The sequence below is a fragment of the Martes martes genome, assembly GCF_963455335.1.
Source record: "Martes martes genome assembly, chromosome: 5".
NCBI lineage: Eukaryota > Metazoa > Chordata > Mammalia > Carnivora > Mustelidae > Martes > Martes martes.
Genome location: NC_137892.1, coordinates 17,596,386 through 17,618,045, shown reverse-complemented (window position 1 = coordinate 17,618,045; position 21,660 = coordinate 17,596,386). Strand labels below are relative to the sequence as shown.

At 44.6% G+C, this 21,660-nt stretch overlaps 1 protein-coding gene across 1 annotated transcript in view; it reads left to right on the top strand.

Moving 5' to 3' along the window:
- ZFP62 (ZFP62 zinc finger protein) overlaps positions 1–20,487 on the top strand; it is a gene marked incomplete at its 5' end in the record, with an annotated part of 34,944 nt that extends 14,457 nt beyond the window's left edge. Inside the window, 2 exons of the mRNA XM_080804313.1 lie at positions 2,151–2,686; positions 14,891–20,487. Coding sequence (XP_080660439.1) covers positions 2,151–2,686; positions 14,891–17,667 — 3,313 coding nt within the window. The 3' untranslated portion in view covers positions 17,668–20,487. The remainder of the gene's footprint in view (positions 1–2,150; positions 2,687–14,890) is intronic.
- Positions 20,488–21,660: the final 1,173 nt, after the last annotated feature.

Below are 21,660 nucleotides of genomic sequence, written 5' to 3'. Positions count from 1 at the left end.
TACATGTATAAAAAGCGAAAATTAGACACAGAATTAATGCTGAGCATGGCCTCACTCCAGCGAGAAGTGAAATCCACCCAAGTACTTTGCATAACTTGAACTGTTTTTAAAAATACATCTTATTAAAAGTTTGCTCCCAAACATTTCATCTTTGTCTAAGGCCTGATATTAAAATTTAGCAATTATATGTAATTTTGCTAGAAATCCAGAAAAGAACATTCAAGTGAGAAAAAAAAGGAAACTTCTAATTTCATTACAGAGACATATCCTAAACAATAAAACTTAAGACATTAAACTATTTTACATTAGGTTAACATTCAGTGAGAATGAAAATATTTGAGGGACATAAAAGAAAAAGTTTCAAATTTACAGCATTTCAAATCCAAATGGTGTAAAATCTCTGTCAAAAGCAAATTATAGGGATCCCTGGGTGGCTCAGTGGGTTGAGCCTCTGCCTTCAGCTCAGGTCATGATCTCAGGGTCCTGGGATCGAGCCCTGCATTGGGCTTTCTGCTCAGCAGGGAGCCTGCTTCCCCCCCCCCCCCTTTCTGCCTGCCTCTCTGCTTACTTGTGATCTCTGTCAAATAAATAAATAAAGTCTAAAAAAAAAAAAAAAGCAAAAGATAGTATTAAGTTGTGGATTTAGAGTCCATTGTATAAGTTTGAAATAAGCAGTTTTGTTTAAATGTCAGCATTCAGAGACATGTCTTGAAAGAGGTAATTGACATCGGCCACAGCAACCTCTTTCAAGACATGTCTCCAAAGGCAAAGGAAACAAAAGCAAAAATGAATTTTTGGAACATCATCAAGGTCAAAAGCTTCTGCACAGCAAAGGAAACAGTCAACAAAACCAAGAGGCAACCCACGGAATGGGAGAAGATACTCACAAATGACACTACAGACAAAGAGCTGATATCCAAGATCTATAAAGAACTCCTCAAACTCAAGACTCAAAAAACATGGGGTGCCTGGGTAGCTCAGTGGGTTAAAGCCTCTGCCTTCAGCTCAGGTCATGATCCCAGGATCCTGGGATTGAGCCCCACATTGGTCTCTCTGCTCAGCAGGGAGCCTGTTTCCTCCTCTCTCTCTCTGCCTGCTTGTGATCTCTGTCTGTCAAATAAATAAATAAAATCTTAAATAAACAAACAAAAAAGATAATCATGTCCAAAAATGAGCAGAAGACATGAACAGACACTTCTCCAAAGAAGACATAAAAATGGCTAACAGACACATGAAAAAACGTTCATCATCATTAGCCATCAGGGAAATTCAAATCAAAACCACATTGAGATACCACCTTACACCTGTTAGAATGGCCACAATTAACAAAACAGGAAACAATGCGTGTTGGAGAGAATATGGAGAAAGGGGAACCCTCTTACACTGTTGGTGAGAATGCAAGTTGGTGCAGCCACTTTGGAAAACAGTGTGGAGATTCCTTAAGAAATTAAAACTAGAGCTTCCCTATGACCCTGCAATTGCACTACTGGGTATTTACCCCAAAGATACAGATGTAGTGAAAAGAAGGACCATCTGTACCCCAATGTTTATAGCAGCAATGGCCACGGTCTCCAAACTGTGGAAAGAACCAAGATGCCCTTCAAGGGACGAACAGATAAGGAAGATGTGGTTCATATACACTATGGAGTATTATGCCTCCATCAGAAAGGATGAATACCCAACTTTTGTATCAACATGGATGGGACTGGAAGAGATGCTGAGTGAAGTAAGTCAAGCAGAGTCAACTATCTCATGGTTTCACTTCCTTGTGGAGCATAAGAAATAACACGGAGGACATGGGGAGATGGAGAGAAGAAGGGAGTTGAGGGAAATTGGAGGGGGAGACGAACCCTCTGAGACTGTGGACTCTGAGAAACAAACTGAGGGTTTTGGAGGGGCGGGGGCTGGGAGGTTGGGTGAGCCTGGTGGTGGGTATCATGGAGGGCACGGATTGCATGGAGCACTGGGTATGGTGCATAAACAATGAATTCTGGAACACTGAAAAAATAAAGTTTAAAAATAAAAAATAGAGGTCAGCATTCACAGCTGCCCAAACAGATTCTTTGCAATGGCTTAAGACTTAAGAGCAGAAAAATCTAGATGTTATTTCATTTAAAAAAAAAAAAAAATCACTTTTAACGTCCTTCCAGGCGGGGGGTTGGGGCGCCAAGGCCGGGGGTGCAGTCTGGACCCGGGGCGCTCCCGCACCCCGGGCTCTTCTCTGGGCGCCCTCCGCCGCCTGGGGTGGCCGGGTTCTCGGAGGGGCCGGCCGGGCCCACAGCACCCCGCGCTCCGCTTCCTCCTCCCGCGCGCGCCCCACGGCCTCACTCTGCAGTGTTGGGCTGCTCGGTGTTACTCCACCCGCCACTGTGCCTTGCTGTGCGCCCCACCCCGGACTATAAAGTCCCCGCAACCCGGACGCCTCGCCCGCACGTCCCGGGCAGCGGCCCGAAGCCAGACACCAGGCCGGGCCGGCACGTTGCACACGGGCCGACGTCCCTCCTCGCCCACGCCCTCCCCGCGCGCCGCGGGTCACGTGCCCAGACCGGGAACGATCATCGAGTCCGTCCTCCGACCTCCCAGAGAGGACTCGGAAGTGCCCTGCAGCTGGCGCGGGCCCTTCCGGCCGGGCCGTCCGCGCTTTTGTCCCTCCGGCGGCCGGGCTCCCGCGGCCCCGCCACAGCCAGTACGTGAGTCCGCGGCCGCCCGCGCTCCCGCCCCCGGCCCTCGCCTGTCACGCCCTTCCCTTGGTGGCCGGCTCCGGCTGCCCCTCGGGTCTCGGGCGGGATACGGGGGGTAGCGTCCCCCGTCGTCCTGCGCACTCAGGAGGCACGTTCGGGGGAGCGGAGCGGAGGGAGGACCTCGGGCCGGCCGAGGGGTGCGGGGCGGGCCCCGGGTGCGGACCGGGCTCGCTGTGGGCCCCCGCTCGGGCCGTCCGGGAGCGGCCGGGGCCGGGCTGCGGCCGCCCGGTGTCCGGAGACGGGCTGGGGCCTGGCGCTTGTCCCGTCTCCGCTGTTCGCGGCTTCCCGGGTCGGGGGCGAGCGCCGGGCGGGAGCGCTGCGGATTCGCCGTCGGGGCGCCCCTGCCGTGAATTTCGGCCCTAGGGCTGGACAGTGGTGGGCGTTACAGGGACCCCGGGGGCTGACCTGATGCGAGCCGCCCGCCTCTCTCCCTTCTCCCCGCCGGTTGCGGGCATGGTGTGCCGAGGCTCGGAGCCCCGGGGAGCCGCTGCCAGGCGTTGGCCGGGGGGAGCAGCGGAGGACCCGCCGGCTGAGCGGCCTCGGTGGGGAGCGCGCGAGACGCGGGGCCGGTGGGGAGGTGCGCGGCTGCGTGCGCGGCGCGCTCCCCGGCCCTGGACCCGGTGGCCCGGGCTCTCCTTCGGAGGGCGCGAGGCTTGTGCTGCGTTAGGGGATTTCCAAGTCTGCGGGCTCACCTGTTCGGTAGTTCCGCGGCGCAGATGTTTGAAACACAGAAGCGGATGCCTGTGCAGAGCGAGGCTGGCCCCCGCTCGTGTCCCAAGCCCGACCCCCGGACGGTCCCCTGTGGTCGCGGGCAGCCGGCCCGCCGACGCCGGCCCCGGCCAGCGGCAGTGCGGCGAGCGCCCGGTTCTCCGCGCGGGCGGCGGGTGCGCCCCGGACTCCGTCCCCTGCCTGCCTTTCTCTCGCTGTGTTTAGGAGCCTCCGAACACACGCAGCTTTCGAAAACGAGCAGACAGACCCCAAAACAGCGCCGGGGTAGCGGCCTGGCTATTGTTTGGATGTTTCGAATGTTGCATGAGTTTTCAGCTCCGTTCGGAGCCTTTCGGGCCGTTTCCCGTTTGCTGTTACTTCAGCAGGGGCTGGCTCGGCGGCGTTCCCCTAGGGGATGCGTCAGCAAGGGTTTGTGCAGAGGGGGTCGACCAGGGCCGTGTGTGTCCTGCCCCAGCTCAGCCAGTGACTGATGGGCTGGTCAGTAGGCCCGGTCGTGACCGCGGCAGCTCCCCGAGTGTTCCAAGAACCAGCAGAGCCGAGTGGGTTCTCCGTCCCAGCTCTTGCGTTCGTATGCCGAGCGGGTGGGCGAGCCTCGTCGACTGACTCTGGGACTGACCGCCTTCCCGCCCTTCTCTGCCCCTTTAGCTTCCGAAAATCCCCCAGCCTCCCTTTCTGAGTGTCCTTTGCTTACGTTTTCCCCCAGGATGACTAGAAATCTCTTCACCGCTACCAGGTATGGGAATGTTCTGTTTCCGTTTTTTACTATAAGGGAAAATCACCTGTAGTCCTTATTTCTACTTTTAAGCAATAGAACCCAGTCCTGTTAACCATTTCTAGTGTATTCGTGAGCTAGGTGCAGTAATACCTACAGCCCACACGGTGTTCTCGCCCTGTCCATCTGTACATCTCTCATTTCTTGGTTCCGTCTTTCATCTGTCTCATCCTCCAACGTCCTCGGTATCCTTCTTTCTGAATTAGTAAGCGTTGTGTGCCCACACGCCCTGTTTTTTCGTTTTCTTTCTCTGGTCGCTTCCAGTTCAAACGGAACATCCAAGGACTTACGGTACAGAATCCAGGGGTCACCCTTGTCGGCAGGTTGACTTGTGGAGTGTGTTTGGTAGTCTGGAACGGAGCAGCTGCCCGTGTGTTGCTTGTTGCAGCCTGTGAACGGGCAGGGCTTTTCCGCCACAATGAGCCACAGCTCTTCTGGGGATTGTCCATGCTCGGGAGAATTGGCTCCTGACTCCTGGGGCAGGGACAGCAAGAATGAGGGGCAGGTTCTTACTCTGTACACAGGCTTTTGGAGCGTTGATAGTAGAACATGAACAGCAGGCACAGAGGTGTCCAGAGGTGGTGGGACATGTGTAATTTGGAAGGAGTGGATGGCATTCTAAAGCTGGCTGTTGAGTCGTGCTTCCTACTGACAACTAGAGAGGAGTTAAGAGCAGTTTCCCATCCAGCTTGTAGAACTTCTAAGAAATTAAACCTTTCCAGTCGGCACTATACAGAAGTTGTGCTTTCGGAGTGATTGTTTTCTTGTGTCATCGGGGATGTGTGACTTAGCCAACACATCAGGTTTTTTTTTTTTTTTCTTTTTAAAGATTTTATTTGTTTGACAAAGAAAGATAGTGTGAAAGGGAACACAAGCAAGGGCAGCCTGAGAGGGAGAAGCAGGCTTCCTGCGGAGCAGGGAGTCTGATGTGGGGCTGGAACCCATGACCCTGGGATCATGAACTGAGTGGCAGGCAGACACTTAACTAACTGAGCCACCCAGGCACCCCCCCCCTTTTTGTTTAAGTTGTTTTTTAAATTCCAGTTAGTTATACGCAAACGATGAATCATGGAACACTACATCAAAAACTAATGCTGTACTGTATGGTGACTAACATAACATAATAAAAAATAAAATTCCAGTGAGTTGACATACAGTATAATACTAGTTTCAGGTGCACAGTATAGTGAAGTATAGCACTTCCATACAAAGCCTGGTGCTCATCACAACCAGCGCTTTCCTTAATCCCCATCACCTATTGCCCCCCTCCATTCCACAGCTACTTTCCCTCTGGAAACATCAGTTTGTTCTCTGGAGTTAAGAGTCTGTTTTTTGGTTTGCTTCTCTTTTTTTTTTTTTTTCCTTTTACTCATTTGTTCTCTTTCTTAAATTCTACATACGAGTGAATTCATATGGTATTTGTCTTTCTCTGACTGACTTTTTTTTTTTTTAAGATTTTATTTATTTATTTGACAGACAGAGATCACAAGTAGGCAGACAGGCAGGCAGAGAGAGAGAGGAGGTAGCAGGCTTCCTGCAGAGCAGAGAGGCTGATGCGGGGCTTGATCCTGGGACCCTAGGACCATGACCTGAGCTGAAGGCAGAGGGCTTTAACCCACTGAGCCACCCAGGCACCCCTCTCTGACTGACTTATTTCACTTAGCGTAATACTATAGGTCCATCTATGTCCTTGCAAATGACAAGATTTCATTCTTTTTTATGGCTGAGTAATATTCCACGGTGTGTGTGTGTGCGTGCGTACATAGATGCGCATATATATATATATATATATATATATATATACACCACTTCTTTGTTCATCAGTTGACAGACACTTGAACTGTTTCTGTATCTCAGCTGTGGTAAATGATACTACCATAAACATTGCGGTGCATGTGCCCCTTCAAATCACTGTTTTTGTGTCTTTGGGGTAAATACCTAGCATTGCAATTGCTGGGTCATTGGGTAGCTCTACTTTTACCTTTTTGAGGAACCTCCATCCTGTTTTCCAGACTGGCTGTACCAGCTTGCATCCCCACCAACAGTGCAGGAGGAGGGTTCCCCTTTTTCTGTATCCTCACCAGCACCTATTGTTTCTTGTATTGTTAATTTTAGCCATTCTGACAGGTGTAGGGTGGTATCTCATTGTACTGTTGATTTGTCTTTCCCTGTTGATGAGTGATGTTGAGCATTTTTTTGTGTGTCTGTTGGCCATCTGTCTCCTTTGGAAAAATGTCTGTTCATCTCTTCTGCCCATTTTCTAATTGGATTATTCGTTTTTGGGGTGTTGAATTTTATAAGTTCTTAATATATTTTGGATACTAACCCTTTATCAGATATGTCATTTGCAGATGTCTTCTTTCATTCTGTAGGTTGCCTTTTAATTTTATTATTTCCATCCCTGTGCAGAAGGTTTTTATTTTGATGAAGTCCCAGTTATTTCTTTCTGCTTTTGTCTCCCTAGCCTTGGGAGACATACTGAGAAAGAAGTTGCTCTGGCGGATGTCAAAGAAGTTACTATGTGTGTTCTCATCTAGGATTGTTATGGTTTCAGGTCTCATATTTAGGTCTTTTATCCATTTTTTAAAAAAGATTTATTTATTTTAGAGAGAGAGAGCACGCACATAAGAGCAGGGAGGGGCAGAGGAAGAGAGAATCTCAGGCAGACTCCCTGAGTAGGGAGCTGAGCAGGGAGCCTGACACGGGGTTCCATCTCATGACCCTGAGATCATGACCTGAGCCAAAATCAAGAATCAAGATGCTTAACCACCTGAGCCATCCAGATGCCCCATCCATTTTGAATTTATTTTTGTTTATGTAGTAAGAAAGTGGTCCAGTTTCATTCTTTGCATGTTGCTGGCTAGTTTTCCCAATACCATTTGTTGAAGAGACTGTCTTTTCCCATTGGATATTCTTTCCTGCTTTGTCAAAGATTAATTGACCATGTAATTTTGGGTTCATTTCTGGGTTTTGTATTCTGGTCCATTGGTCTATGTGTCTGTGTTTTTGTGCCAGTACCATACTGTTTTATTTCTTGGAGGTTTTTAATATACCTTGAAGTCCGGAATTGTGATGCCTCCAGCTTTGCTTTGCTTTTTCAAGGTTGCTTTGTTTATTCAGGGTCTTTTCTGGTTCCGTACAAATTTTAGGATTATTTGTTGTAGCTCTGTGAAAAATGCTGCTGGTATTTTGATAGGGCACGTCAGTCTTGATTGGCTTATAATAACCTCCTCCAGACTCCAGGACTCAGTTTTCTCTTCAATTCATTTCACTGCAGCTAGTATGAGTGATCTTTATTTCTTTTATTTTTTATTATGAAAAAATTTAAACACACAGGAAAGTAAAATAATACAATGAACCCCATACACCCATAGCTCAGGTTCAATAATTATTATGATTCTGCTGCATTTGTCTCACCTTTCCCTTTTTATTTTTTCTTTATTAAAGTATTTAAAAATTTTTTTTAAAGATTTTACTTATTTACTTATTTATTTGACACAGAGAGAGCGAGCGCACGCATGAGTGAATGTGAGCCAGGGGAAGAAGCAGAGGGAGTGGGGGAAGCAGACTGCCTGCTGAGCAGGGAGCCCGATGTGGGGCTCGATCCAGGAACCATATGATCATGACCTGAGCAGAAGGCAGATGCTTAACTGACTGGGCTACCCAGGCACCCCTTTATTAAAGTATTTTAAAGGAAATTTCAGACATCATGCCATTTCATCCTGGCATACTTCAGTCTACCAAAAAAGAAGGAAAAAAAATAGAAACTTCTAACATAGCCACAGTGCCCTTGTCACATCATCCTAAATTAATTCTGATTCCTTGATTCAGAATTCAGATTCAAAGGTTGGCAAACTACTGGGCCTATAGCTGTTTTTGTATGACCTGCAAGCTAAGAATTGTTTTTACATTTTTAAAAGGATATTTAGGGGTGCCTGGGTGGCTCAGTTGGTTGAGCGACCAACTCTTGATTCCTTCTCAGGTAATGATCTCAGGGTCATTAGATCGAGCCCCATATTGGGCTCATACTGGGCGTGGAGCCAGCTTAAGATTCCCTTTCTCCCTCTCCCCCTGCCTGTCACCCAGCCCCTCACACTTGATGTCTCTGAAAAAATTAAAAAATAAAAGGATATTTAAAAGCAAACAAAAGTTAGTGACAGAGTCGTATGTGGCCTACAAAGCCTAAAATATTTTCCTTTTCTTCCTTTGCAGAAAAGGTTACCAACCCCTGATTCAAAAGAATATGTGATCTTCCAAAATGCATATCTGAGTTTGCTATTCCTTTGCCTAAAACTCCTCAGGATCAAGACTGGACTCCTTAGTGTGAAGGGCAGACCCTGGTGCCGCCCTTACTTTTGCCCACCTGTTCAGCTGTGTCCACCACCCTCTGCTTCAGAGCAGTGACCACTGGTTCCTTTGTACATGTTCTTCCCTCTGCTGGAACTACTCTGTTTCTGAAGCTTTCCTAGTCCTTCAAGGCAGAGCCGGCCCCTTCCCTCTCCTCTCTCATGTGTGTCCTTTGCCATTTTTATCATGTGTTAGTTTTTTGTTGTTGTTGTTGTTGTTGCCAGTTTTTTATTTCCTACAAACCTGCTAGTCTGCCAGCTCCTTGATGACAAGATCTTACCTATCTCTATATCCCTAGCACCAGCCCAGTATCTGGGGTAAAAAAGCAGGATATGGATCATACTCTAAATTCTTGGGCAATACTAAGCCTCAAAGATAACAGATACTAGAATACATTTTATTGTTTGTAAAGATAACTTAATATTTTATTAGAAACTCTTGATTGTCTTTATATTTTAGCAGATATCTTAATCCATCTGGGCTATTATAACAGAGTACACGCTGGATGGTATATAAACAGCAGAAATTTATTTCTTATAGTTCTGGAGGCTGGGAAGTTCAAGATCAAGGTGCCAAGTCATTTCTGGGATGACTTTTCTATAAGAACACTAATCCCATTTGTGAAGATTCTGCTCTCATGACCTAAGCACCTCTCATAGCCCTTGCCCCCAAACCATAATCTTTGAGGGTTACAATTGTAACATGAATTTGGGAGGAGGAGACACAAACATTAGGACCAAAGCAGTAGCATTTACCCTGTTTCTGACTTGTCATGTCTTGGCACATCTCTGCCTATGTTTTGACTGACCTTTTCTTAGACTCAGCATTGATTAATATGAATCTCATTGCAAATGATCAGTTTTCAGTGAAGAGGCACATTTATATTAATTTGCTTTGACTTCAGTCATTAAGAGGTTGGGTGAACTATATCGGGTGATATAGTACACTGTGCCTCCATCCAAACAGGGGGTTATTTATTTTTTTTTTTTTAACAGGGAGACTCCTGGTGTCTGCCTAGATCAGAACGATAAACAGTGAAATACGTGTGGTGCAGACTAACCCAGGCCAGTCAGCAGCCACACAAGGAATCCCAGGGAGTGTGAATTAGATGAAGAATTAGCCTATCTATGAGAGAAGGTCAGGGGAAGGGTCCAGCCAGGCCAAGGATCAGTGAATGCAGTAGTAGGGGTGGGTTAGCGTGGCCTATTTGGTGTCCAGCAAGTCACCTGAGGTGGCCAGATACAGAAAGCTTCAAGTGCCAACTAAGTAACCTGGGAAGACTTGATATTGGGGAGTGACCAGGTGTGCAGTTTTCAATACTTAAGATAGGGAGACTATGGCAAAAGTTCAGAAGGATAATTTAGGAAGGCTTAAACTAAGGCCATTAGCAGTGGGAATAGAATTAGGGGTAGGGACTTGAGAACTGTTGAGGTAACAGAATCAGCTGGTGTTGTGGGCTCTTTTGGATGCGGAAGGGTGAGGGGAAGAGAAGAACCCATTTCTAATTTAGGCAAAGGGGAAGATGGGTGAACATGAGGGTCTATAATTGAAGAGAGCAGTCTGGACCAGAGGTGATCTGAGAGGTGGCTTGTAGGAATGGTAGGAACCACCCATATAGATCCAAATGCTTAGGGAGAATATGTAGAGTCAGAAGGGGAAAGGTTTAAAGTGGAACAGGGAGGCCAGGAATATCTAAGAGACAGCAGGTGGGGGAGTGAGTGTCTGGCCCCAAAGAAGCTAATGTGGTGCGGTCTGAGTGCGAGAAGTCAGATTGAGTAGATGAGGCATAAGGGGAGATGGAACATGAAGACCACTTTTTCAAGAGATGACTAAGCAGGAGGCAGATGGTAAAAGCGGTACCTGGAGGGGAAGGTATAGTTAAAGGAACTTCACATTTACTTTTTGACTTTTTTAAAACTTTTTATTTGAAAATTGTCTTAAATATATATAGAAATAAGTCAAGAATAAGAATGGTAAAAAGATAGCCTTTACTCATATTCACTGATAGCTGACATTTTACTTCATTTTGTCTTCTCTCTTTTGCTCTTTCATAAATGTAATTTTTTTTCCAAACCATTTGAAGATAATATAGGTTATGGCCTCCTGCCCCTAAATATTTCAGCATACATTTACTAAGGATAGGGATATTCTCTTTCCTGAGTACAATACAACTGTCAACTTCAGCACATTTAAAGTTGATACTTTGCAGTCAGTATTCCAGTTCTGTCAGTTGGCACAATTATTCTTTTATAATTTTCCTTCCAGTACAGAGCCACTGCAGGTCAGGTATTAAGTGTAGTGGTCTAGTCTTTAGCCTTCTTTAATCTGGAACATTTCTATAGCCTCTCTTGTCTTTTATGAAAGTGATACTTTTGTTGAAGAGTACTACAAATACTACTTTGAGTAGAATAGTCTACATTTTGGATTACCTGATGTTTGCTTGTGATTCTGAAGCTGTGCATTCTCATAGGTGATATGTCCTCAGGATGTCACTTCTGGAGCGTGTGATGTGCCTCTGCCACCATGGCTGATCTTAATTTAGAACATTTGGCCAAGGCATTGTCTAATTTTTCCACTGTGTAATTACTGTTTTTTCCCCTTTCATTCTGGGGGGAATATTTCAAGCTCATGTGTATATACTGCCCGTTCTCAAAATTTCCCCCCACACTTAGAATCCAGTGATCGCTCTCCCCTGATCCAGTCTGCTCAGATAGTTACAGAATGCTGATTTTGTTTTTTTCTTTTTTCAACTCTGCTGCTCTCCCCACATTTACCAGCTAGCCCTGGCATTCTGCTGTAAATAAGCGGCCTCTCTTTCTCCCCTGTTTGTATATGTATGGATTCACAAAATCGTATTTTCAGTGGTTTATAATTCTTACTGTACGTAATTATTATGGAGCCTAAATTGGGTGGTCAAGCTGGCTTGTGGTCTTGTGACATGCCCCTTCATTTTTAACTATCTCCTTACTTGTTGAAGTAACAAGATGCTGTTCACCTTGTGTGTATTATGCTCCAGCCTAGAATATGCCATTTCTCTGAAGATCTCTGGTTCCTTTTAGTAGGCAATGGGAGTAGAGACCAGGAACAGGGTGCTGGATGGTGTTTTTTGCTTCTTAGCTTTTCAGCGGACAGCTAGGGAATATGCGTACATATATACACATACAAATATACACACACATGAATGCATAGATGTGTGTCCGCACACAGGTAATTTAGAAATCATGAATTCACACCGATATATCTGATTCATCCCCACAGGGTTCTTTCTTGCCCTCCCCTATTCCATATTTGGAATTTGATTCTTCCTCCAGAAGAGCCCTGGCTTGCAACTAAATCAACACATTTACTCAGTCCCCCAACACATCTAAAATTGTTTCAAATTACTTTGTTCATATCTCTGCAGAAGACAAAGCTGCTTAAAAATTCATTTGTTTTCAGGCATTCACCACCACCCTCTCCGTCCTTCCCAGGACTGAGAGAATATGTGTATGGTTACATGTTCTGTGATTTTATATGTCTAAATTATGGGTTAGTTCTTTGTTTCTTTTTGTTCCCTTCCTATGGTTACAGTATCCATGTGAAACACAATTGAGTTCATTTGTTGCCGTTTGCTTTGTGGTTTAGCTGCTTTTCCTTTTTCTATTTCTCATTGATTTAATTTTATTCTTTGAATAGGCAGAACATTATCATGCTTCCGTAGTAAAAACTATGCAGAAAGCTGTACTGTCCCTCTGTTCTATTCTCCCCACTTCACCACTTACAGAGAATGGGGCTTTCTTCATTTCTCGTTTCTCTCATTACTATAAAGATAAGCAGTTAAATCTTTGTTTTCATATTTTTCTTTCTATGGAAAAGCAGAGCATATATGCTCTTTTTCTCTTTACACGGTATCCTGGAATTTGCTCCCTCTCAGTCAATTGATAGAGTTGTTCCTCTTTCTTCTTAGTACTCCATTGTATATATGTGCCATAGTTTATTTAACTGGTCTTCTATGCTAGGCCACTCGGGTAGTTTTCTGGATTCTCTAGTTACAAACAGTACTACCATGAATAGCTTTGTGCACATGTACTTTTTTGTATTGTTGGAAGTAGATCTTCAGTATAAATTCCTAGATGGGATTTCTGGATTGAAGTGTAAATACATACTAGTTCACTTAGCTATTGGCAGATGCCCCTCAAGGAAGTTATGCTGCTTTACCGTGCCATTAATATATGAGAGTGCCTGTTTCCGCCATAGCCTCCCCAACAATGTGTGTTGTCATGCTTTTTAATATGACAGATGAGAAGTGGTATCTTAGTGTAGTTCTTATTTGCATTTCTCTTATGAGTGGAATTAAAACATGTTTAAGGGACATTTTAATATTTCTTTTTGTGAATTGTCTGTTTTTGTCTTGCACATTTTTCTATAGGAATTTTAGTATATTTTTTCAACTTTTGAAAAGTTTTTATATAAGAGATATTAGTGCTTATATATGATGCACGTTGCAAATGTTTTTTCATTTGTCATTTCTCAATTTTGCTTATAGCATTTTTGCCGTGTAATTTATATTTATACAGTCAAATTTATCCATTCTTTCTTATTGCATGTGAGTCATAGTTTGAAAGCTTTTTCTGTACACAGGTTATAGAGGCATTCTCTCATGTTTTCTTCCAGTATTTGTATGGCAGCACGTTTTTATATTTAGAGCTCTGCTCCATTTGGAGTAACATTCTTGAGTGTGGTGTGAAGAATGATATAATTTTGTCTTTTTCCAGGTAAGACCATCTTTGCTCCGAGAAGTTGATACATCATCTTTATCATTGCTTGATTTCTGTGTGCGATTAGGATTACTTCTGGACCTTCTGTTCTTTTCCTTTGGTCTGTACACTGGTACCATGCTGCTTTTGTTGTAGAGGCTTTGTGGTATATTTTAATACCTAATGGGGCTAGTCCCCACTCACAGCCCTTTTATGTTTCTCTCTAGTAATTTTTTTGTGTTTTATTTTTTTAATTTTAAGTAGGCTTCAGGCCCAGCATGGACCTTGTACTCGAAGATCCTGAGACTGTGAGTCCTGTGCTCCACTGACTAAGCCAGCCAGGCACCCCTTGTATATTTATTTTAGAGGATTTGGTTTTATGGGTGTAGGAACTTGAACATCTTTCTCTCCTGAGGGCCAAGGATGAATAGAGGTGGAGGGGCCAAGGCCAAAGGGAATTAATGGAGCGTGGACCCTGATGTGTGTGGGAGCAGGATTCAGAGCACAGATAAAAGGCATGTTGCTGTGTATGGTTATGGAATTCCACTGCCTGCCCAGTAGCCCTCACATTTAAGCAACGTGGACAAGTGGAGTACTTTCAGGGGGGACAAAGAATTCCTGCCTGAGCCCTAAAATCTGTTTTAGGAAGGAGTTTACCTTTCCTGAGTCCTGTGCTTTATACCTATGTTCCAACCTGGATCAGATAACCCATCCTCAAATAATGAATAGTAATAACTAGGCATCTAGCACTCACCAAGTAGTAGGCATTGTTCACAACACTTTAAATAACTTTCTCAAGGTCACGCAGCTGGGTATTTGAACCCAGGCGGTAGTGTTTCCTTTGCTTGGCGATTTATATTTTAGCTTCTAATCTTTGATATGCTCTGATTGCAGTTAGCTTGTTCATAAAGTGGGAATGGAAGCCTCTGCCTGGCACGCCGGAGCATGCTGTTGCATACAGATTTCCCCCCGACTGCCCAGTCTCCAGGATCAGGTTTCCCTTGCAGGGGAAGTCCAGGAGGCCAGACCAACTCCAGGAAGCTGCAGTTTGCTTTCTTTCTCATGTCTGTCATGACTCTCTTCATGGTTTCATCCCCATCGCCCCAATGCCACCTCTTAGGTACCGATTGCTTCCTTTTAGCTTTGCCTCTTTAGTTCTGCTAATTATGTCTCTTTTGTCTTATTTATTATTTTTCTGCTTCTTATTCAGAGATTTCTTCTGCTTTTTGTTTTTTCACGACTAGGTGATCATTCTCAAAAACTGATCAATGTTGTCCTTGGTTCTGTGCATCATTTCAACTTGCCCTTATGCTAAACGGTTATGCAAGAATAGAAAAACTCTTTGTTCCATTGAAAATCCAGGGCTCTAACATTTTAACATTAACTCCAAAGGGGCAAAAATTTTGGCATGTCCCATCTTATATCCCCTGCAGTTAAAAATGGTACTTAATCACACAGCATGCAGTCAATAAACATTTGTCAAGTGAATGAGTAAATTTGGTTGTAATTCTTCCAGTTTCCTCTAAACAAAGTGAACAGGTATCATTTTCATTTTCTTGCTTTAGTGTCACATTTGAAGACGAGGGGCACTGAGGATGAGAAATCAGCTGAGGATGAAAATGTTGGAAATGCAGAATCTATGTGGCCAGAAGTGGAAGGTCTTCACAAGGATCGTATACAGGAGTATAAGGTTGGTGAAACTTGTGATTGGAATAGCAAGGTAGAGAATCGGCTGCAAAATCCTGAGGGAAAAAGAATGAAGGAAGACAAAAGTGGCATCAGGGAAAAGATCGACAAAGCCAAGAACACCGCGAGTATAAAGACGGAACGGGAAGACGAGGCATCTGAGAAAAGCTTACATCCAAGTTCAAAACACGTTATACACCACACTGTCTCTGTAGAACAGATAAGCCGTGAACAAGACACATGTGTGGAGAACTTTAATGGAACCTCTCACCCTGGTCTGCAGCAGAAAACCAGTGCTGTTAAGAAGTCACACAAGTGTGATGAGTGTGGGAAATCATTCAAATATAATTCCCGCCTTGTTCAACATAAAATTATGCACACTGGGGAAAAACGCTACGAGTGTGATGACTGCGGAGGGACTTTCCGGAGCAGCTCCAGCCTTCGAGTCCACAAAAGGATCCATACTGGGGAGAAGCCCTATAAGTGTGAGGAGTGTGGGAAAGCCTACATGTCCTACTCCAGCCTTATAAACCACAAGAGCACCCATTCTGGGGAAAAGAACTGTAAGTGTGATGAGTGTGGAAAATCCTTCAATTATAGCTCTGTTTTGGACCAGCATAAGAGGATCCACACAGGAGAAAAGCCCTATGAATGTGGTGAGTGTGGGAAGGCTTTCAGGAACAGCTCTGGTCTCAGAGTCCACAAAAGGATTCACACAGGGGAGAAGCCCTACGAATGTGACATCTGTGGGAAAACTTTCAGTAATAGCTCTGGCCTTAGGGTCCATAAGAGGATCCACACAGGTGAGAAACCTTATGAATGCGATGAGTGTGGGAAGGCCTTCATTACTTGCAGAACACTCCTAAACCATAAAAGCATCCACTTTGGAGATAAACCTTACAAATGTGATGAATGTGAGAAATCGTTTAATTACAGCTCTCTCCTCATTCAGCATAAAGTGATCCACACTGGAGAGAAGCCTTATGAATGTGACGAATGTGGGAAGGCCTTCAGGAACAGCTCAGGCCTTATAGTGCACAAAAGGATCCACACAGGAGAGAAACCTTACAAGTGTGATGTCTGTGGCAAAGCGTTCAGCTATAGCTCAGGCCTTGCAGTTCATAAAAGCATTCACCCCGGGAAGAAAGCTCATGAGTGTAAGGAGTGTGGAAAATCCTTCAGCTATAACTCACTTCTGCTTCAGCATAAAACCATTCATACTGGAGAGAGACCTTATGTATGTGACTTATGTGGGAAAACTTTCAGGAACAATTCAGGCCTAAAGGTCCACAGGAGGCTCCATACTGGGGAAAAACCATATAAGTGTGACGTGTGTGGGAAAGCCTATATCTCACGCTCTAGCCTTAAAAACCACAAAGGAATCCATCTTGGGGAAAAGCCCTATAAATGTACCTATTGTGAGAAGTCTTTCAATTACAGCTCTGCCCTTGAACAACATAAAAGAATTCATACAAGGGAGAAACCTTTTGGGTGTGATGAGTGTGGAAAAGCCTTCAGAAATAATTCAGGCCTTAAAGTACATAAACGGATCCACACTGGGGAGAGACCTTACAAATGTGAAGAATGTGGGAAAGCCTACATCTCACTCTCAAGCCTTATAAATCATAAAAGTGTACACCCTGGGGAAAAGCCCTATAAGTGTGACGAGTGTGAAAAAGCCTTCATCACATATCGAACCCTTATAAACCACAAAAAAATCCATCTTGGGGAGAAGCCCTACAAATGTGATGTATGTGAGAAATCTTTTAATTACACTTCACTCCTTTCTCAACACAAAAGGGTCCACACTAGAGAGAAACCTTATGAATGTGACAGATGTGAGAAGGTCTTCAGAAACAACTCGAGCCTTAAAGTGCATAAAAGAATCCATACTGGGGAGAAGCCCTATGAGTGTGATGTATGTGGAAAAGCCTACATCTCACACTCAAGCCTTATTAACCATAAAAGTACCCACCCTGGCAAGACACCTTTCACGTGCGATGAATGTGGAAAAGCTTTTTTCTCAAGCAGAACTCTTCTAAGCCATAAAAGAGTCCATCTTGGGGAGAAGCCCTTCAAATGTATCGAGTGTGGGAAATCTTTCAATTACAGTTCACTTCTTTCTCAACACAAGAGGATCCACACAGGGGAAAAACCTTATATATGTGATAGGTGTGGGAAGGCATTCAGGAACAGCTCAGGCCTCACAGTACATAAAAGGATTCACACAGGCGAGAAACCCTATGAATGTGATGAGTGTGGGAAGGCATACATCTCACACTCAAGTCTCATTAACCATAAAAGTGTCCATCGTGGGCAGCAGCCCTATAATTGCGAGTGTGGGAAGTCCTTCAATTACAGATCAGTTCTTGACCAACACAAAAGGATCCACACTGGAAAGAAGCCATACCGATGTAATGAGTGTGGGAAGGCTTTTAATATCCGATCGAATCTCACCAAGCACAAAAGAATCCATACTGGAGAGGAGTCTTTCAGTGTGACCGCTGTGGGAAGTCACAGTGACACATCACAGAAGAGAACTTACGAGGGAGGGAGTACTCTGGATATGACCAACATGAGCATATCTGTAGGCGGCCGAGCTTACCAGGTCTCAGCTCAAATGGAAGAAAAACCTTATGAATGTATGAACATCTGAGCTCTTTGTTCATTTGTAATTTACATAGTGTACATGAGACTGCCAGTGCTCTTTGGGGTGATCTGCATCATAGCCAGCAAGGAAGCCTACAGTGTCAAGGTAGTTGAGCCTGTATGGGACACAGTTTTATCCTGGGGATAAAACCGATCCAAGTAACAGTGATTTAAAAACCTTCCAAACAAGCAGACATTTCTGGACATAAAACACATGGATGAGAAAAGAACTTAAGGTCATATAATTACCATCAGAAAGTTCATATTTGGGTAAATTTTGTGAATAGAAATAGGGGAAATTCAGGTATAGCTTTGAATCCTAATTATACATTGGTCGGTGGGAAAAATACAAGGAGGGCCTCCCAACAGGCAAATTCAGGAGAGAGATAGGCTTCAGGAAATAAAAATTTATTTGATAATGGTGATAGTAAAGTATAAATTTCATATAATTGAGTAATTTGTGAGGGGTGATGATAAATTTTGAAACAAAATTGGATTTGTTGTAGGAAGAATAAAAAGTATAGACATGAATCTAGCAGGAAATAGTAATTTAAAAAATGTAAGTTGATTGGACTATACGGTTGTAATGTAATACTCTGAAAGGGCAAAACTTTTTAAAAATTTTCAAATGAACCCCCTCAATGAATGACGAAGTGTGGTGAGTGAAAACATCACACATTATGCTACAAATACAAGGTTTTACCATAGCCAGAAATTCAGCACATTAAATAACTAATGGAACACGTCTTCAACATGAATTTGCACCTACACAAAAATATTTGATTCAGGGATTCCTGTGAATAGGAATGCTGAGAAAGAGATTTTATTGGAAAAGCTAGAAAGCTAAGTACCTATTGATAATTGAGGGATTGGAGGAAATTCATGATTCTTAATAATCCTGTTAAATGTTTGTTGTTTTGGAATGTGTTATTGTAAAGATTTCATGCACTACATGTGTGTATTGTCTGTTGTAAAATGTTATGAATACTTTGTTCAGGGCTCACTCTGTCTTGGCCATGAAAAGCCAGATAGATAGTTGTGGTGAGGTAAGGTGGAAGTCCAATAAAGAAACTCCTCAAAAGTAAACAGGCTCTGACTGACTTTAGATGGAACGGTACACAGAGCAAACAGTTTGTGTGTCACATCTTTGTGAGGTAAGTGAGACCAGATGTGAGGCAGGGAGGGCAGCAGGGAACTTATCCCACAGGGCTAGTAGCTCAGGTTTCACAAGAAATTACGTGGCGTCTCTACCAGGAGACGTGCAGAATAGACTGATCCTCATATGGGCCTGGGTCATAGCTCCTGGGAGTGGGCAGGCTATGGGGCTGATCTGTCACCTCACACAAATACTTCCTTTGGGAACAGAACTTAACAAAATGTGGTTTATGTGTTAAGGCTGTTAACTAGGTGACTCAAAGGATAAAGTTAAGTAAGAGTTAAGTAAGCTGTCCAAGAATACTTCAGATAGCGCCTGTCTGTAGAGGCTGAATCCTGGTCTTGTCTGGGGCTCCAAAATCCGTTCTCCTTACCAGAGAGCAGTCTTCTCTAACTGATAGTTTCCTGGCTTTCTAGGATTTGTCTCTAGCCACATTCTAGTCTCCCTTGGTTTCCCTGACCCTCTCTAGGTGTATAATTCTTTAACATTGTCTCCAGCCTCCACCAGTAAGTTTTGATAGAAGGGGAGGGACAGAGCTAGGAAAGGAAGAGGGGAAGAGTATTTCTGCCACTCAGCTCCACTTAGGTCACTGCCACACTTGTTATGTCCGTCTTGGAACACTGACCCTCTCCACAGACTTGGATTAATGGATTCAGCAATTACTCGCTGAGGACCTGCTAGGCACAATCCCATCTCCTAGGAGCTAGGCGGCAGGAGTAAGTAAAGGGTAGGTAAGGGAGAAAGTCCACAAGAAAACCACACTAATGGTTACTGAACTGAACTGTGCAGTGTTGAGCGGAGAGTGACCACCACCAAAGGGGAAGAGGGAGGCAGGGGTGATATCTGGGTGGGACAGTTGGGTTTTTAAAGAGGAAGGAGCGGGAAATAGGATGGTTTGATTAAAGGCCTCATCAGAAAAGCTTACACATCTTCAAAAGGGGCTGGTCATTCAGGGTTGGTGTGTAATGGGCAGAAAGGAAGCCATAGAATACCAATTACAAGGAGTCACCAGGTCTCCATCTTTCATTTATTCGAGGCCACCAGCGGCTTGAACATCCCTCCTTCATGCACACACACACCCATGTACTTGAGCTCTACCTGGACCCAATGTGCCACCTACAATGGGGAAACAGATGAAATAAGGGAAAGGATGGCTACCACTCAAATGGGAATTCTGAGTGCTCCCGCCTGCCAAGCACTAGGACATGCTCCTGCTGAGGCTTCCACTGACTGACCCACAGGAGATGGGCCTCAGGGCCTCTTGGCCTGGGCCTCCAGTCCCCCTAGGGCCAGTAACATGCTGCTCACGCTGATCTCAGATGATTTCCACTTGTGCCAGGTGGACTTTGTGGCACAGATTCAATGAGCTGTTCAGACTGGAGCATGTTTCAGGAGCACCATCCACCACCTCTTTCTGGAGAAAATGCCTGATGTGCAAGAAGAAAAACTTGCCAACATGTAGGTAAATCAAAACACTCTTAAAAGGCAAAGAGTCTAATGCAAAGGACTAAACATAGAATTGAAATGTTGGGGATGCCAGGGTGGCTCAGTTAAGCTGCTGCCTTCAACTCAGGTCATGGGATCGAGTCCCACATGGGGCTCCTTGCTCGGCGGGGCCCTGCTTCTCCCTCTGCTGGCTCTGCCTGCCACTCCCCCTGCTTATCCTCTCTCTCAGACAAATAAATAAATAAAATCTTAAAAAAAAAAAAAAAAAAGAAATGTTGGACCATAGTAGGTTAAATTGGAAGCTGGAAGATCTGCATGAAAGTGGCCTAAAGTGCTTGTATTATTTCTGAGGAGGTCAAGATGCTCTAAGCCCTGCATTTTGTTACATTAACTATGTGTGGTAAAATGTTATGGGCAAACCAGAAGGATAGAAGTCAAGTGTACGATTTAAAGATCTGGGCTGGAGAACCTCAAAGTCTGGAAAGAGAATAAAACAACACTGAAAATGCAGGGCAGTACCTTCTGGAAAAGGTAGGCTAGGTTAGTTGGGTCAGTTTCATACCAACAACCATGAAAGTCTACATTTTTAAAAATGTAGATGGCGTGCCACCCTTCCTCTCAAGAGAGCATTGAGGATAAAAAGACTTAAACAGGGCAGTTTAAAAATGAGATCACCAGAGAGGGGAACACCAAAGCAACTTCTGTCCTAAACTGTTAGCTGATGCTGCAGAGCTGGGTCCCACTTAACCAGCCCCAGGGTAACCCTGGGGTTAACCAGTCACAGGGAGTGAGAGAGACAAGGTCAGGGCCAGGCCCACCCACGTTGGAGAGTCTTATACAAGAACTTTCTGAAGTTAAGCTAGGTTCCCAAAGTGCCACATCCTCCAGAGAAACCATCCCTCCGTCCCAGGGGGCTGTAGAGAAAGTGGCTGTGTGCCTGAGCAGAGCAGTAGAAAAGAAAGGGGAAAGAAAATCTCCCCAACACCTTGTGGTCACCGACCAACCCTTATGACCCAGGTAAACACAACCTGAGCCCCAGCCAAAGCAACACAAGGCATCTTTGGAAGAGGACTTCTTCAACTGGACCGCAGGGAACGTTTTAAAGGTCATTTTTCAGGAGCAGTTAATAAGTAAGCGAAGATAATCAGGCACAAGGGGAAAAGGCAATATGACAAAACCAGAAAAGAACAGATTTACATAGACTTCACATACTATCAGTTACTTTTTAAAAATTTTTGTTCTAGGGGCGCCTGGGTGGCTCAGTGGGTTAAAGCCTCTGCCTTCGGCTCAGGTCATGATCTCAGGGTCCTGGGATTGAGCCCCACATCGGGCTCTCTGCTCCGCAGGGAGCCTGCTTCCTCCTCTCTCTCTCTGCCTACTTATGATCTCTGTCTGTCA